Consider the following 18,888-nt stretch of genomic DNA (forward strand, 5'->3'; position numbering starts at 1 on the left):
CCGCATGCCTTCTCACTCCTGCGGGGCCCATATGCTTCCCTAACAGCGCTCTCAGAGCCTCAGGTGTCAATGAGACCATGCCAATAGCAGCCCCAGATAGGCCACCATCTCTCTACACTGCCTCTGGGTGTGCTATCCTTCGCAATGCTACTGCCACAGTGCAGCCTCCCAGGCCAGCTGTACTCTTTTTTTTCTGCAGTTTGGCGCATGGCGGGGAACATGCAAACTCTACCGCCGCTAAGTCCCCGCTGAACGCCACGCCAGGTGGAATTGATTCGGGCTTCTATCTTTTACAGTGCACCCGAAGCCAAAAGGTCTTCGCAACCCGCCTCATTGCTCATGCTCAACGCCTCCACAATCCCCTCAATATCTGCCTCAAATTAAGTTATTTTGTTGAAATGCCAAAAAAATAACCTGGAAAAAACTGCCCTGCCTACACTGCAGCCACTGTCACCTTCAAAAAGTGTGACATATCTATCCATAAAGCCTCCTTTAAGTCCCTCGCCTCACCTGTCTATATTTCTCCACCAATGGCATTTCACTGTCTCTTGGTCTGCACCACCTGCCCTAACTGCCTGTGGGACACAACCTCTAAAGTTCTTATCAGTTGATATGTCCACAATAATTTGGCTATGAATGTCTAGTAAATCAATAAATAATCTCAACTCGATAGTCCACATCTCCGCCCTTCTCAAGCAAAGGGTCCAGGATAGAAAGGCTTGATCCAAGCGCACACAGGAAGAGCACCTGTGGGTCTGGACGTGTTTTATGAGACCAAAAATAGGCACAGCAGAGCTACTCAGTTGATTCATGTGCATGAAATTCGGATTGCATATGTGTTTGTAAATTGAAATCAGTGAAACCAAAATAAAAAAATCTAAAAAAGAAAGTTCCTGCTGCATGTCGTTAGCATAGAAGAGCCCATACAGTCTCCATCAAAATGTCTTAATACCCAAGAGCAGCTTCAGTGAAGGAAGGCTGTCCTTGGACAGATGAGTGCATTTGCAGTTACAAGTTACTGTTGACATTGTGTAGTCTGTTGATACTGTTTTGTCATCTATGATGGTATACGGAACAAAGTGCATCTGCAGTGAAGTTGCATGTAGGTGGTGTTGATGTATTTGCATCCAGAAGGGCGTTGTTTCTTGAATTGGTGCATGTTGTTGAGTTGCTGCCTTGTTTGTAAAGTGTAGAGGTGAGCCTGTAGACATGACGCTTGTAGTGCTAATGTCTTTGTAGAGAAGAAAAATGCATCAATGGCAATGATGAATGCAGTGTTGATTGTGTGAAGATGATGATGCATACAGTACTGATTTTATGAGATTTGCCGCCATGTCCTGTGTCTCTAGAGGACGTGTGCCAGCATTGATGATGCATGCACTTCTGATGCTGCCAGAGTTGCTGCCTTATTTTCTTCCTTTCATATGTGCGAGGTGTTTCGGCAGAGCCATTGCATGCATTGCTGAAGTTCCCATAGTTGCTAACTTATTTTCTGTGTTTGTATGGGGAGAGGTGAATCTGCAGAGATGATGCATGCAATGCAGACGCGATGCCGATGCTGCAGCACATGCTGACTTGTTTTTTGTTGGTATATGAGGGAGGTGGAGATGATGCATGTATACTGATGTTGCAGGAGTCTCTGCTTTGTTTGCTGCTTTTCTGTAAGAGGGAAGTCTTGTTTACCTTGTGTAGACCTCTTGAGGATGTTCCGCTGAAGAGGATGCTTGAGCAGCTGATACTGCAAGAGCTACAACCTTCCATTCTGGTTGCATCGGGGAGAGGTGTGTCTGCAAAGACACTGCATGCAGAGCTGATATTGCAGGATTTTAAAGTTTTTAGTTTGCTGCGTTTAGTATAAGACAAGGTGTTTGTGGGTTTTGTTTTGGTTCCTAGTACATATGGAGATTGTTATGATGCATGCAGTAGCAACGTTGAAAGACTTGTTACCTTGTGTTCTGTTTACATAGGGAAGACATGTAGATGTGCCTCCAGAGATGCAGTGCTGGTACTACAAGAGTTGCTGCTCTCTTCTGTGTTTGTTTAGGGTGAGGCTTGTTTGCAGAGAAGATGGATGCAGTGCTGGTACTGTGAGAGTTGCTAGCTTGTCTTCTGTGTTTGTGTAGGGTGAGGCGTGCTTGCTCAGATGATGCATTGAGTGCTGGTACTGCAAGAGTTGTTACCTTGTCTTCTGTGTTTGCATAGAGGGCAGTCTATTTGCAGAGATGATGCATGCAGTGCTGGTACTACGAGAGTTGCTACCTTGTCTTCTGTGTTGCATAGAGGGAAGTGTGTTTGCATAGATGATGCATGCAGTGCTATACTGCAAGAGTTGCTATCTTGTCTTCTGTGCTTGCATAGAGGGAAGTGTGTTTGCAGAGATGATGCATGTAGTACTGGTACTGCGAGAGTTGCTACCTTGTCTTCTGTGTTTGCATAAAGGGAAGTGTGTTTGCATAGATGATGCATGCAGTGCTATACTGCAAGAGTTGCTATCTTGTCTTCTGTGCTTGCATAGAGGGAAGTGTGTTTGCAGAGATGATGCATGTAGTACTGGTACTGCGAGAGTTGCTACCTTGTCTTCTGTGTTTGCATAGGGTGAGGCGTGTTCGCTCAGATGATGCATGCAGTGCTGGTACTGCGAGAACTGCTACCTTGTCTTCTATGTTTGCATAGAGGGAAGTGTGTTTGCAGAGATGATGCATGTAGTACTGGTATTGCGAGAGTTGCTACCTTGTCTTCTGTGTTTGTATAGGGTGCTGTGTTTTTGCAGAGATGATGCATGTAGTACTGGTTTTGCGAGAGTTGCTACCTTGTCTTCTGTGTTTGTATAGGGTGAGGTGTGTTTGCTCAGATGATACATGCAGTGCTGGTACTGCGAGAGTTGCTATCTTGTCTTCTGTGTTTGCATAGAGGGAAGTGTGTTTGCAGAGATGATGCATGCAGTGCGGTTACTACAAGAGTTTTTATAGGGTGAGGCGTGTTTGCCCGGATAATGCATGCAGTGCTGTTACTGCAAGATTTGCTACCTTGTCTTCTGTGTTTGCATAGAGGGAAGTATGTTTGCAAAGATGATGCATGCAGTGCTGACACTGCGAGAGTTACTACCTTGTCTTTTGTGTTTGCATAGAGGGAAGGGTGTTTGCAGAGATGATTCATGCAATGCTATACTGCAGGAGGTGCTATCTTGTCTTCTGTGTTTGCATAAAGGGAAGTGTGTTTGCAGAGATGATGCATGCAATGCTATACTGCGAGAGTTGCTATCTTGTCTTCTGTGTTTGCATAGAGGGAAGTGTGTTTGCAGAGATGATGCATGCTCTGCTGGTACTACGAGAGTTGCTGCTATGTCTTCTGTGTCTGCATAGAGGGAAGTTTGTTTGGGGAGATGATGAATGCCGTGCAAGTACTGCAGGAGTTTCTGTCTCACCTCCTGTGTATTTAGAAGGGAGAGATATGGCTGTAGAAACGATGCATGCAGTGCTGGGAATGCAAAAACTGATACCTTGTCTTCTGTGTTTGTACGTGGGGAGGTGTGTTTGCAGAGGTGATGCATTCAGCGATGGTACTGCAAGAGTTGCTGCCTTGTATTTAGTGGTTGCATAGGAGAAGGTGTGTTTGCAGAGGTGACACTTGCAGTGCTGATACTGTGTTGCAGTTGCTGTCTCGCCACCTGTCTTTCTATATGGGAGAGGTATGACTGCAGTGATGATGCATGGCTGATGCCCTACAATGTATTTCTGTGAGTCTTCTTTGTAAAAGGGCCAAGAGTGCCAATTGGTTGATGAAGCTCTAAAGTTAGCATTCTCTGCTTAGAAGGGAGTGAAAGATTTACGAAAACGTTTTCTAACCTAAATAAAGAAAAGCCTTCTTATACACATCCATGCTGGACATAATTCGTAACATGTTCTCTGACTGAGGCAACTTCTTCTTTCTTCCACAGGGCAAAAGGGTGGCTGATGTTGCGAAGCGGCTGGGCACGAAGCACGTGGTCTTCAGTGGGCTGGAAAATGTAAAGGCGCTCACTGGCGGGAAGCTGGAAGTGATGCATCTGGACGGCAAGGGCGAGGTGGAGCAGTACTTTTGGGACACGGGGGTACCCATGACAAGTGTCCGCGTCAGCTTCTACTTTGAAAATTTCCTCACTATCGCAAAGCCAGTGAAAGCACCAGAAGGAGACTATTACAACTTGGGTATGTCACACGCATGGTCCAGATTGTAGAGCTTATGTGGGCAGAACCTTTGTGATTCTGAGGCCCTTCCCACAATCTGTGTCCAAGAGAAGGTTGAGCAGTCAGTTTCACTTTACCAACAACTCTCAAATGTGGGTGTATGAACCCTGAAGTATCTACCTAACCAGTATGTATAACATGGTGTAGATTGTGAGTAGCCTTATATTGGATGCCTCCGGCTGAGGTTGCATCCTTTCAGATGAAGAATATGCCTGGATCATCCCTGGAAGATGGTATTGTGGTACTGTGTGAGACAGACAAATGTACAGTAACATGAAATGGCTCCAGACCCTTAATAGCAGCACTGTTATAAATCCGACAGCCACAATGCACTTTATCACATCAATTCGTTTTTTTGTCTTATCTGACATGAGAAGAATGGATAGCTGCTTTGATCCTCTAGGTAGAGCCTTAACTCACTGAGCTGTCTCATGACCAGTGCTCTGCAGAAGAAGAGAGCTATTGGCCCACCCCATGGGAAGGTCGGACAGTGTACAGAAGTCCAGTCTGGCTGTAACGGTATGAAAATCCTAGCTGCATATTAAAGGTTCTTAGCTCTGTTTGAGATGGGCTGACACTCATTGGGTAAGGATGAATCATTTGTTTATTTCATACATTTACCATAGTGCCAGACAAGAAGAGTAGTGGTGACCACAGAGCAATAATTTTAAGGTATCTCAGGCGGAAAGGTATAAGGGAGGTAAGAAGAAATAGAGGTTCGATGTTAGGGAGCGAACATGGGGAAGTCTGATTCACAGTTATAATGGGGGGCATTTGTTTATTTATGTAGGATTATTATAAAGCGCTATATGTCCAATTGACCACTTTGGAGTGATGGAACAAAAAATGAAGCAAGCCAATGAAAGTTCTGAACATCAGGGGTATAATGCAATGACCAAGTGGGTATGAACTCATGGGGTGGAATATTCTAATTGCCTTGTAGCCTGTTGAAACTGGCTATTGCAGCGCTAAAGGTCCGCTCCCTGGTCATAAAAAATGCTGCAGCGGACTCTTAAGGGCCAGTAGACACTATGACAGTGGAGCAGGGCTATCTTAAAACAGTAAAACCGGCTATGGCAGTGCGGCAGGGCTACCCTACAACATTGGCAAGGAATCAAAGAAAGTTCAAGAGACAGGCTTGTTCTATTCTATTCTTGAAGTCTTATGCACCGCATAGCTACCCAGAGGCCTTCCAGCGCTGCCAAAGACACTGAAGGGGTCAAGAGTTGTTGCAGGAAAATAGATACCAAAAAGCCAGGTCTTCAAGGCTTTAGGTAAAGCTAACCCATGCTCTAGAATGCACAGTTTCAGCGGCAGAATGTTCCAGCTTGTATTTATCAATCTGTATTATACTGATTACCTTTTTTCCAAAAATTAAATTGCATCCTAAAAATCCTATTCACCATGGCAAATTGATTTTTGAATATTGCTTTATTTTATTTAGTAGAGGCCCATAGCAAAAGAAACGTGTTTCAGACATGCAGGATTGCAGAAGTATGTTTGGACGTTTTTAAAAAAAGAGGCACATGAATTACTTTGAAGAGGGATTTAAGATCCATGAAGACAAAGGGGCAATTAGTTCATAGGTGAAAAATAGTGAAGAGATGACACTCTCCATTTAGTACTATTAGGAGGGAGCAAGCCTCAGGTGCTGGGCAAGGTGATTCCTATAACCTTTGTAACATATGGAGAGAAGTTCTGTTTGCTAGTGCTTTCCGAAATGTTTGAAAACAAGAGCTGGCTACCATGGAACTATAAAATACACCTCCTTAGAATGTACTTTTTGAATAACCTAGGAAAGTCAGCAGGTACCACATGTAAGATCAAGTCAGATGTTGCTTGTGTCCTCCTGGCCACCTGTAATTGGGTAATCCTAGAATGTGGACCTTTTAAGCACAGGACCTCTTTCGACTGTGTCACTTGTCGTTGAGACACCAATTGTTCTGCAGGTCTCACTTGTAATTTGGTTCTTGAATACCTGGAGGTGAGGTCCAAAGAAAGAACCAGCCGTCTTTGCTATGTGCTGGTAGGGGGGACGCTTTCTGTCTGTACCTTCAAGAAGACAACTGAGGCCTTTTGGAATCACTTCATGAACTCAGATGATCCTCTTGTCCATAACATCTGAGAGCTTTCTTGTGGGTTTATAAGAAGATGCCATTCACATGCATTTGTGATAAGACCTATGGGGTGGAAGAAGGTCAGACAATACTAGTAAAACCAATAACAAAACTTGATGTCTCCTTCCAAATGGGAGGTGGGAGAATGGAGGGGAGGTTGTCTCCCTTCTTCTCCCCACTCACCTTGCTTACTTAGTCTTTGCTAACCCTTTACCTATCTTCTCCTTTCTACATTAGTGCTGCCCATGGCGGACATTCCACTGGATGGGATATCCGTGGCTGACATCGGACCGGTCGTGGCAAGCATCTTCCAGTCCCCTGAAGGATACCTGGGCAAGGCCCTTGGACTGAGCTCTGAACGGCTGACAGTCCAGCAGTACGCGGAGATACTGTCCAAGCACATGGGAAAGACAGTGCTGGATTCCAAGGTGAGAAGCACACTGTGCGCAAATAAAATATGAGGGAAAAATAAGAGGATGTTTTATACCCATGCGGTAAATGCAGATGGGTGCAAAACCAGCCCAGTGCAAAAATCATCTCTTCCCAGTGCAAAAATCATCTGTTCCAGGTATGGCATCTATTTCCACTCTAGAATTAAAATAGGAGAGTAAGGCATGCTGTCAGCATTTGTGTCTGTTTTCTGCATGTGAAATCCCCATACTTTGCATTTGGCCCACCAGCTGGTAGCAGCCGGGTAAATATTAGATCAAGCACCATTCTCTTTGAGCTCTTTACATACAATGTTGCTGAAACATGGATACATACCATTTGTGCGCATATTAGCCCTACCACCCTGCTCTAAATGATCTCGTAAACGAGAAGATTCACTCTACTTCAACAGAATGGCATTGGTAGCTGCATCACTTCTACTCTACCATCCAAATCTGTTATCTGACCACTCTGTTTACTTCAAGTAAGTGAATCCAGGCTGGATTCTCTTTCCTGAAATGAACAAAATGTTAAGAGCAGCCTGGCCTTAAACAGTTTGTTTTTTCAAAGCATTATGCATCATGGGCCAGCGAAAATATATAGACTTCTGTAGCTGTCCATTGGCAGGAATGTGATGTATCCAGTCCTGTTTTTAATTTGAATGTTGGTGAATGTAGATTTTTTGGTTTCATTATGAAGGTAAAGCAATTTAGAATCTATTACTTTTAGCATTGTGAAACTCTTGTTTCCTTTGTCTGAATGATGTAATGTGTGTATTGGTATTTCAATAGCAAACCCAAGTGTAGAGTAATAGAGCATCATAGAGGACTGACAGAGGAACATAGTCAAAATATAAGAAAATGAATGATCGGTATGACTGGCATCCACACAGTGGCAGAGGGCAGTCTTAGATTGCAATTCCTTATTATTATCAAACATCAGCAAACCAAGAGTGGATAACTATCCTAGTGCATTAAAAATTTAAAGCATTCTGAAAAGTCTTCCGTCACAGATACAAGGTCCAAATGCTAAGTTCCAATAAGCTTGGAATAGGGAGAAAGGAAACCTGAAATAAAATGATGCAGCAGGAACCAATCTCCAAGATCCGTAAGTATGCCCTGTTGCATCACCACTCCATTGTTATAGTATCTCAGAGTTCTCCACATTCTGTGTCCATTTTCTCTGCCTTCCAACTCGGATTAGAAAATCAAACAAGCATTTGCAATGCAGTGGGTCTCACAGTTGCTTGAGTTAGAGCTGTTGGTGTTGTAAATGCATAACTGGACTTCTCTTGCCACACAAATTGGTCAACCTGCCTCATAATTTGGTCTTTTCCTGCCATTGGTCCTGCATGTAACTAAAGAACTTCCATTTACCTTTTTCCTCTGTCTGCTGCCAAAAATAAAAATGTTGCCACTTAGCATCCTAATTTAAATCTGCCATGCTAATTCCAATAGAATACCACTTTCACCACCCCACTATCAGGGGTGCTGGCTGGCTAACTAAATTCCCAAAACAAGATGGGCATGGAGGAGTTACAAGAGAAATACATTAGAAGGGTCACCCAAATATATCAAGAGTGTTTAAACAGTCGTAGTGTAATAAGGATGTTAAGTTGCCCTGAATCATGGTCATAATTGCAATAAAGAGAAATTAATGAAACATATACAATTATCATATACACCCAATAAAAGCCTTTATCAGAAACAAACATTTGGCATTAGACTGTAATGCTCAGAACAGCCCCTAGAGGACACCACAATTAAAATAACATTTGTAAGAAACATGGTCATGTTACCATATAGTTAGCCACTAGAGGGCATAACTACATAATTAAAAACATAACTGTAAGTTTCGCAATATAACCATACAGTATATTTAACTCCTAGAGGGCGTGGTGCGTTACACATTTTCAGGACACTGAATGGAGGGAGTGGTTAATATTTTGGGGGCCCACTAACTTAGTGTGGGGGCCCAGGGATTATCTAGACAGAAAGAGCAGGTTGCGGGGAACGTTTTGAAGGTGGTCACATTGTCCTAGGACCACCGCAGGCTGAGCTCCGGGCAAACATGTTTTGTAAAAGAATGCCCTGCAAAGCATTATGGGACAACCAAGTGCAGCAAATATTGCAGTATGTTGACTGTAATGCTCAGAACAACCCCTAAAGCACACCTCAATAAAAATATAATTGGTAAGAAAGATGGCCATGTGAACATATAATTATCCCCTGGAGGACATAACCCTATGAAAATAAAATGGCACAAAGTAATATAGTGCAACCATATATTTAACCCCAATAGATTGTAGTGTCTTACACATTCTCAGACCTACTAATACCAAGATCCTTACAACACAAACTACTTCAAGCTGTAAACAAAATGTTCCCACCATAAGAGTGCTTAAGAAGGGACTGAATGGTGGGAGGGGTTATTATTTAGGTGTCCCCACTAACCTACTGTGGGGGACCCATAGATGACCTAAGCAGAGAGTGTGTGCCATGCTGAGCATTTTGGTGGTAGTTCCATTGTCTTAGGACCACCACAGGCTGAGTTATGGGCAAAAATGTTTTGAAAAAGAATGCTGCAAGGCATTATGGGTCCAGTTTTCCCGAGTGCAGTGAATATTGTAGTATCGACTCTCCCTCTGTGCCAGGAGAGCCACTTTGCGATTTCTGTGTTTTTTTGTAAAGCATTTATCAATAACAAGTGTTTTTGGGAAAGCTATGGAGCGCGAAGTGGAGAGCCACAAGTAATGACTCTGATTAGGTAACTGTGAACAATGTGACCATCACTCCAATAACGCTGATAGAGTTCACGCTTTTGTGCCTGTTCGCATGTGACAGCCATGGCTGCCATGCAGCAAAAGGGGAGAGACAAAAGGAAAAAGATAGTTCACCCACGCTGAAGTATATGGGCAGTCGTGCAATAATCCATGTAACTGGGGCAGTCTGCAAGGCGTGACAGAAACAGCCTCAAGGCGGGACAAACGTGAAGCATTTACCAATTACATCAAGGGATTTTTGAAAGGCAAGCCCACGGAGGAATGATAGTGATGGGCATGAGGTAGGCATGGTTAAAAGCCCACAATACTTACAACAGGTCAGATTGCTTGTGCGCTCAACCTCAAACTACCCCATGTCTCTTCAAATCTGGGTCACTGGTTTTCCAACTTGTACATCTCCTCATAGGAGACCATCTCAAACATGCTTGTTTCAGCTAAGTATCATAGGTTGGTATCATAGGTTGGGGCGCTGGAAGTGGTCTTTAGTCCCCTGAATAAGGCATCTCAGTTTTCCGCCATGTACTGAATCTCCATATGCCATTCCCAGCATTCTCCGAGGACCTGAACTGTCAAATGTGAGAAAAAATGATCAATGATGACTCTGTAAAGACGTGACATTACTCCTTTGTAGGACCACAAGTGTTTATACATATTTTAGGATGGGTCTCTGGGCTACTTCTATAGGTGTCTGGACCAGCAGGCCATTGAAACAATGGGTTAGTTGTCAGGACCCCCAGAAATGGATATTTGTTTGCTTATACTCGGGTTAGAGTTCATTGAACTGTTTAAAATGCCCATCTACAGCATGTGATCAGTGTTCTGGATACAACCCACTTTCCAACTGGTCCTGGGTACGAAACAGCTGTCAATCAGTATTTCCCCATTCAACCAAAATGGTGCCTTGTGCGTAACCTACATCAGACTCTCACCTTGTTATGTTCTCTGCGGCAGGCATAAAGCGAGGACTATAGAAAAAGGTTTTGGCTTTATCTGTCTCATCATGCCTTGATATACAGAGCAACAATTTGAAATAGAGAGTGAACAAAAACAGGACGCCTGAATTTACTTGCATGTGAGCGGCATGTGCTTGCCCTGTGACGACCCACATGATTCCACATGCACCAGGTGTAAGCCTCCCAATTCTGTTGAGGCATGAAGCCTAAGACTTTCAATCTAAGAATACACCCTCCCCAAACAAAAGCCTTCATTCTCCTTTCCACAGAACTCCTAAGGTCCAGTAGGGTGCAACTGGTACCATCACAACACAGAGTTGAACCTGGGCGCAAAGTTAATGTTAACTATTTGCACTCTTTCCCAGAGTGACCTCAGCTACACTGGGCAATAAGCAACCATTCTCTTCACTAATCACCTACACAGTGTTCCTTGAGTGCTGCTTGAGCTACAGAGCTAATAAACTGTCTGCTATTTCTCTCTGCTCATGTTTTTCTTTGCTGAGTATTAATAAGAGTTGAGATCGTACTTCACCATTATAAGTCATCTCAATTCAGAGTATTAGAGGAGCGGATTATATTGAAATGTTAGATTAACACTATCCCTGTATAATCGATTCTGTGATTTCCAGACACCTTTTTGGCTAGGACTGCACCTCTCATTGTATATCCGTTCACACATGGTTTCCTGGTTACATAAAAAAGCTAGGACAATGTTACAGATCCTTCATTATCCTCCTGGTATGTAGTCCGGTAAAATTGCAATCTAGCCTTGTCAGTAGACATTCCACAGCAGTGGGCATTCGTTAATCCTGCTCCTGAGGAGGCCTCTATTACTCAATTGAGTTTAGAGGCAGAAATGAGGAAGTAATCAGTACAGGAGCAGAACCAGTGTATGCACAAGGTTACAGTGTGAGCTCTGTCATAGGGTGGAGCTGTCTCCGAGGATCAACCATGGAGTTGTCAGTCATTAAATATTTCTGTCTTTGCTGTGCCTTTTATTGGGTCTACAGGATTTGTAGAGTCTGGTTTCTGGTTCCAATCACTGACCATCACAACCATACTGTTGCCCACCTCAAGTAGACGTTTGGATACTGCAGCTAGACATTGTCCCTTCTCCCCAACAGTAGAGGTCATGCACTAAGCTGACCACCAGTGTTCTGCCCTGCATCTTTAACTTATTGAACACAAAACCTCCATCCCTGTCCTTCCAGGTCTTGAAGATGAGCTACAGGAAATTATTTTTTGATCAATATTGCCACTCCTTCCTTCCTGTTGGTCACTTGTGTAGAATCTGCTTGGTGTGCCCCATGACTGTTTCTCACATAATTTACTCTCTCCAGCCAGTCACATTTCAACTTGTCACTTTAGCTTATGGGAAAGGTGAGACTCTTGGAGTAGAGCTATGTCAGGGCACCCAGAACCAATGCTGGTAAGAACCTTTTTTCCTTTTTAGGTCTTGCATGCTGACAGCGCATGTGCTTTCCCAGCAAGGGGTATTGTTTACTATAAAGGCCTTGGAACCTGCCCATTGCTAACCAATCGTTAGCATCATTGTTGCTCTTAGTTGCCTCCTAATTGCCCAGTGCCTGCCAGGCATCACTTCCTTTCCTTCCTGTGGAGTGTTTGTCTGCTGCACACGCTGTGATTGAGGTACCATTTCTTCTTCCTCTCCACCCCCCTTGTCCATGGTGCTTCTTTCCTCCTCCACCTGCCTCTTCTCCATGTTGCTTCTTCCCCTACCATTCCCCCACCCCAATGTCTGAGATAGTCATTATAGAGTTCCTCAATTTTCATATCTGGAATATCTTTGGTTTAAACTTCTGACAGTCTGTTCTGCTCACCTGTTCTTACAACAAGGTGATTGTTACTCACTGTCATTCTCTATCATGATTGAGCACTGAGCTACTCATGTTTGGAAAAGGCTTTTAACAGTAGTAGCTCCACCACAATGCCACCAGCTGGCTCCATCTCCTTTATCCCTAACCGGTATGAAATATGTTACTCCGTCGCCTACAAGTCCCTCATGGTCTTAAAACACATTTATTTGTAAACAAATCAGTTCTGACTGAAGCATTGTATATACTAACTAGCACCTGCATCGGATTAAAGGCATCAGATGTTCACAGAGAGTGTAGGTCGACACAATTGGTAACAAATTGTAATTCCATTTATAAAGCACAAGATTTGAATCACTACAGGACAATTAATTGGAACCTCAGGCAGCTTTCCATACCACACAGCGTCACTCCACTCCACTCAATTCCACACAACACAGCGCCTCTCAGCTCAATGCTACACAATACGACTCCACTCCACACCACATAGTGCCACTCAACTCCACTCCATGTCACACAATGCCACTCCACCCAATGCTCCTCAAAATGCCTCTCAATGCCACACACTGTCATTCATGCCACACAATGCCACTCCACTCCACATAATGCCACTCCATGCAATGCCACTCCACTCCATGCAGTACAATGCCACGCCAATTCACGCCACACAATGCCATTCCACTCCAATCCATTCCACACAATGCCACCCTACTCAATGCCATGCCACTTCACAGAGTGACACTCCACTACAATCAATGCTACTCCTCTCCATGCCACAAATGCCTCTCTAATCCACACCACACAATGCCACTCCACTCCAATCCATGCCACACAATGCCACTCTACTCAATGCCATGCCACTCCACAGAGTGGCACTCCACTGCAATCAATGCTACTCCTCTCCATGCCACAAATGCCTCTCTAATCCACACAACTCAATGCCACTCCACACTACTCCACATCACACAATGTGCCATTCCACTCCATTCAGTGCCAATCCACTTCATGCCACACAGTGCCACTCCACTCAATGAAACTCTACTCTAATTAACTCTGTGTCACAATGCCATTCCACTCAATGCCACACACACACAATACAAGTCCATGCCACTCAATGACACTTCACTCTACTTAACTCAATGCCACTCCACTTAACTACAGTTACGTTTATATAGCACGTATTACCCCTGACAAGACATTGAAGTGTTTTGTGTCAGTCCACTCCACCCAATGCCACTGCAATCCACTTCACACCGCTTTATGGCACTACACGTTATGCCACTCCTCTCCACTCAGTGTCACTCCACTCCATTCACTACCACTTCACTCCACACAGTGCCTCTCCACTTCACTCCACACAATGCCATTCCACACCACGCCACACAGTGTCTCTCTACTCCACACAATACCAGTCCACTTCACACCACAAAATGTCACTTCACTACACTCCACACCTCACAATGCCACTCCACTCCGCACCACACATTCAGTCCACACCTCACAATGCAACTACCCTCCATGCCATGCAATGCCACTCACCTCCACACCACACAATGCCACTCACTGCATGCCACACAGTTTCACTGCACTCCACTCAGTGTCACTCCATGCCACACAATACCATTTCAATTCAAGCCACACAATTGCATTCTACTCCATGCTATGCCACTCAGTGCACCCCACTCCAACAAAGCCAAAAGCTTTCATATAGGTGAGACTTATATGCTTTGATGATGCTTGTTACAAAGTCTGCTAGGCCACTAATATTCCGTGAATGAATGGAAATAGCTTTTAAATTGCTGAAGACATTATCCATGTCAAGCAAAGCTGTATAGCACAATAGTGGGAACAGAGAATTAACAAAAACAGGATCTAGACACATCCAAAAATGGGTCAATATGGTCAGTTGACCAAAAATACTTTAGACTGGCTATTTAAAGGAAAGCCAGGTCAGCAAAGTCACCTGTTATGCATTTTAACATGAAACATGGGAGAAAGTCAAATTAACACAGCATATTTGGCAAAACAGCCTTACCATGCCATAAATTGGAAGCATTTAACTTGTCTGAACCATCCTAAGGAGTAGGTGTATATCACATCACCAAAAGCTGACTGACATTATCCTACCTGCATACATCCTAATCAGGCTCAACAGTAATTAACTTCTATCAATCAACTCAAGTATGTAGGATATACGTAAATCCCCACCCTTCCCCAAAAGACACAACATAATAAGCTAACACATTCAAAAGAGCAAATCATGTCAACATTTAGGCCCTCATTACAACCCTGGCGGTAAATGCCACCTACCGCTGTGCTGACGGCCGCCAAGATACCATGACCGCGGCGGTATTCCGCTACGGGTATTATGACCTATACTGAGAAATCCGCCACTATACAGACACCCACACAAGTCCACCAGACCAAAGGTACCAAAACTCACACCATTACGCCAACAGGAATACGCCCACAGTATCACGACCCACAAATCACTGCGACGGTCTTTCAACCGTGATAACCCATTGGCGGTACACACGGCCGCGCTCAAAATACACACACACTTACAAAATACAACCACATTGGACAATACAAACTACACACACCTGACACACATACACACACCATACCCCACACCCAATCCAATATAAAACACACACCCATATTACCCACAACCCTTACCACGAAAAAAAAAGATTGCCAACAGAGAGAGACACAAGCCAGGAGCACCCACTCAATCTAAGCCACAGAACACCATCATCCATACACCATCCACGCACCTCACAGCACACGTCACAACAAATCACCCCACACATCCTCACTCATATCACTCACACCACATCCATGGCACCCCAAAGACACCCCAGGTTTTCAGAGGAGGAGCTAAGGGTCATAGTGTAGGAAATCATCCGGGTAGAGCCACAGCTATTCGGATCACAGGTGTAGCAGACGTCCATTGCTAGGAAGATGGAGCTATGGTGGAGGATCGTGGACAGGGTCAACGCCGTGGGACAGCACCCAAGAACAAAGGATGACATCAGGAAGAGGTGGAATGACCTAAGGGGGAAGGTGCGTTACGTGGTTGCAAGACACCAGGTAGGCGTACAGAGGACTGGCGGTGGACCCCCACCTCCTCCCCCACAACTAAAACATGGGAGGAGCAAGTCTTGGCAATAATGCATCCTGAGGGCCTGGCAGGAGTAGCAGGAGAACTGGTAAGTCAAATCATTACTACTATATCCCCACCCTACCTGCATGCCATCACAAACTCCTACCCCTAACCCCACCCCCTTCACTCCTCCACCTTACATATACCCCACCATCACAACCCACACATCCCAAAACCAATCCCTGCATGTAACACCAATCGATGGACCCCCATCACAGACCTGCATGGACACCCATCACCACAGCATGCACACTAGTGACAATCACTTTACCAAACCAAGCACAACTCACACAAGCCAAAGCTGCCTTGCTAATAACAACTATAGAGGGAAACATACCCATGCACAAGATGGCACACGCAGATACAATAACACTGCATTTTCATCCCCACAGGACCCCTACTCAACGTCACCGGAGAGGAGTTGCCACCAACATCCAGTCCCCCCTCCAGAGGAGGCCTACATTAATGACAGCAGCTCTTGCACGCCTGGATCACGATGACCAATCTGGCCCATCAGGGACCTTTGGACAGTCGGTTACCCAGGCACAGTCCCAACTCACCACAGAGCCTCCCCCTCAGGAAACACCAGCACAGCACCCACCCAGCGGGCCCATGCCACTGTCCCTAGGACACGTCAATTAGCAGTGTGTCCACCACTACAGGGACCCCAGGCAACCCCACAAACACAGGTTGATCAGGGACCTGGGGTCAGTGGCAGTGGGCACACGGTTCAGGGGACAGAGGCATAGGACAACAGGGAGGACTGCTGTGCGACAAGGGGAGGACAGGCCCAGGGAAACCACTCTCCAGGAGGCACTCTCCAACATCCTGGGAGCATACCACCATTCCCAGGAGACCATGGGCCAGATACTGTACAAGTTGCAGGAGACCCAGCAGCTGCAGGAGGGACAGTATCAGGGGATCAGGGAGGACCTCAAAAACATTTACACCATCCTGGTCACCATTGCAAGGGTGCTGGCAGACATGGGCAACACCATGATGGAGGCAGTGGCACACCAACAGGCCCCAGACACTAGCCACACCGAAGAACAGCCCTCCACCTCTGCCGGCGCTAGTGGACAGGAGGCCCCGCCACTGGACCAACAGGCCACCAGTACCCCACCCCCTGCAGAAGGAGAACCACCCCGCAAACGGTCCCGCCAATCCAGGCAGAAGCCAGAGAACATTGCCAAGACCCCGCCAGGAAATAAGACTCTCCTGATTGTCACCCTTCTGTCCCACTCTGTCACCCTGTCCCCGTTGAACTGCTATTACTCCCCTTCCTATGCCCCATTCGACAATGCACCTGTGATACACAGAGACTGGACTCTAACTGGACATTCCTCCACCATCACCCCAGCCCATTGCACATCCCCCTCTATGTATGAGCACTTAAATAAACACTCAATTGGTAAGACGTTTAGTGGGCAGCAGTAAACATACCAGGAGCCAGAGTGGGCCAGAGAGATCTGAAAATAGAGATGCCAAAGGGTACAGTAAGTGGCCATAGACAAAGGGAAATCAGGCTGCCATGTACAATGTCCAACAGAAAACTGAAATGTAAAGTGAAGTTAGGCGGTCATTCTGACCCTGGCGGTAAAAACCGCCAGGGCCGGGGACCGCGGGAGCACCGCCAATAGGCTGGCGGTGCTCCCATGGGCATTCTGACTGCGGCGGTACAGCTGCGGTCAGAAACGGAAAACCGGCGGTGTACCGCCGGTTTCCCGCTGCCCTGGGGAATCCTCCATTCCGACCCCCTTACCGCCATCCTGTTCCTGGTGGTTTCGGCTGCCAGGAACAGGATGGCGGTAAGGGGTGACGTGGGGCCCCTGCAGTGCCCATGCCAATGGCATGGGCACTGCAGGGGCCCCCGTAACAGGGCCCCACTGAGAATTTCAGTGTCTGCATAGCAGACACTGAAATTCGCGTCGGGTGCTACTGCACCCGTCGCACGCCTTCAACTCCGCCGGCTCCATTCAGAGCTGGCTTCCTTGTTGAAGGCGCTTTCCCGCTGGGCTGGCGGGCGGCCTTCTGGCGGTCGCCCGCCAGCCCAGCGGGAAAGCCAGAATACCCGCAGCGGTCTTTTGACCGCGCAGCGGTATTCTGGACGTTCCAGACAGGCCGGCGGCTTCCGCCGCCGGCCGGGGTCAGAATGACCCCCTTAGTGTCTTACCTGTGTGTCACTGGAAGTACTGCTGAATTATATTATTTCTGTTGTCCACATCTTCTTCCGCTGCCTCCTCTTCCTCACTGTCCACAGGCTCCACCGCTGCCACAAGACCATCTCCAGGCTCATTCTCCTGCAGAAAAGGCACCTGGCATCTCAAGGCCAGGTTGTCCAACATGCAACTATGATCTGGCACACCTTCTTGGGTGAGTAGTACAGGGATCCACCTGTCAGAAGGAGGCACCGGAACCTGGCCTTCAGGACAGGAGACCAAAGGTCCTTTCAATGATCCTCTTTGTTCGCCCATGTGTCTCATTGTAACGTTCCTCTGCCCTTGTCCTGGCATTCCTGACTGGGTTCAGTAGCCATGAGAGGCTGGGGTAACCAGAGTCACCTGCAAACATCGAGGGATACCTGTTAGACACACACTAGCCCTTAGGGACAACCACATACCCAGACACAAACTTATACTGGGTGGTGACCTTGGGCTCACCTATTAGCCACACCCGGTGCCTCTGGAGTTGGCCCATCACATATGGGATGCTGCTATTCCTCAAGATAAAGGCACAGAGTCAGGAAACTTGGCATTCACTTGGGAGATGTACTGGTCCGCCAAACACACCATCTGCACATTCGTAGAGTGATAGCTTTTTCTGTTCCTGAACACCTGTTCATTTCTCCAGGGTGGTACAAATGCTACATGTGTACCATCTATGGCACTAATGATGTTGGGGATATGTCCCAGGGCATAAAAGTCAGCTTTCACTGTGGCCAAATCCTCCACCTGGGGGGATACAATGTAGCTGCGCATGTGTTTCAGCAGGGCTGACAACACTCTGGTGAACACGTTTGAGAACATTGGCTGAGACATCCCTGATGCCATGGCCACTGTTGTTTGGAAGGAACCACTTGCCAGGAAATGGAGCACTGACAGGACCTGCACTATAGGGGGGGTTACCTGTGGGCTTGCGGATAGCTGACATCAGGTCTGGCTCCAATTGGGCACACAGTTCTTGGATTGTGGCCCGATCAAGTCTGTAGGTTAGGATAATGTGTCTGTCCTCCATTGTTGCAAGGCCAACCAGGGGTCTGTACACCGGAGGATGTCGACATCTCATATTCATCCTCAGAGGCAGAAGCCTATGGAGGAAAACGGTGAGCAGAGGGTCTTATTCACACATCAATTTAAATAATGATGCATCTTTTACTTTAT

General features: G+C 46.1%; 1 protein-coding gene across 1 annotated transcript in view; it reads left to right on the plus strand.

The window, feature by feature from the left end:
* Positions 1-18,888, plus strand: part of LOC138274751 (nmrA-like family domain-containing protein 1) — a 65,254-nt gene that overhangs the window by 15,483 nt on the left and 30,883 nt on the right. Inside the window, exons 3-4 of the mRNA XM_069219016.1 lie at positions 3,938-4,187; positions 6,581-6,771. Coding sequence (XP_069075117.1) covers positions 3,938-4,187; positions 6,581-6,771 — 441 coding nt within the window. The remainder of the gene's footprint in view (positions 1-3,937; positions 4,188-6,580; positions 6,772-18,888) is intronic.

This window comes from Pleurodeles waltl, chromosome 2_2 (genome assembly GCF_031143425.1).
Source record: "Pleurodeles waltl isolate 20211129_DDA chromosome 2_2, aPleWal1.hap1.20221129, whole genome shotgun sequence".
NCBI lineage: Eukaryota > Metazoa > Chordata > Amphibia > Caudata > Salamandridae > Pleurodeles > Pleurodeles waltl.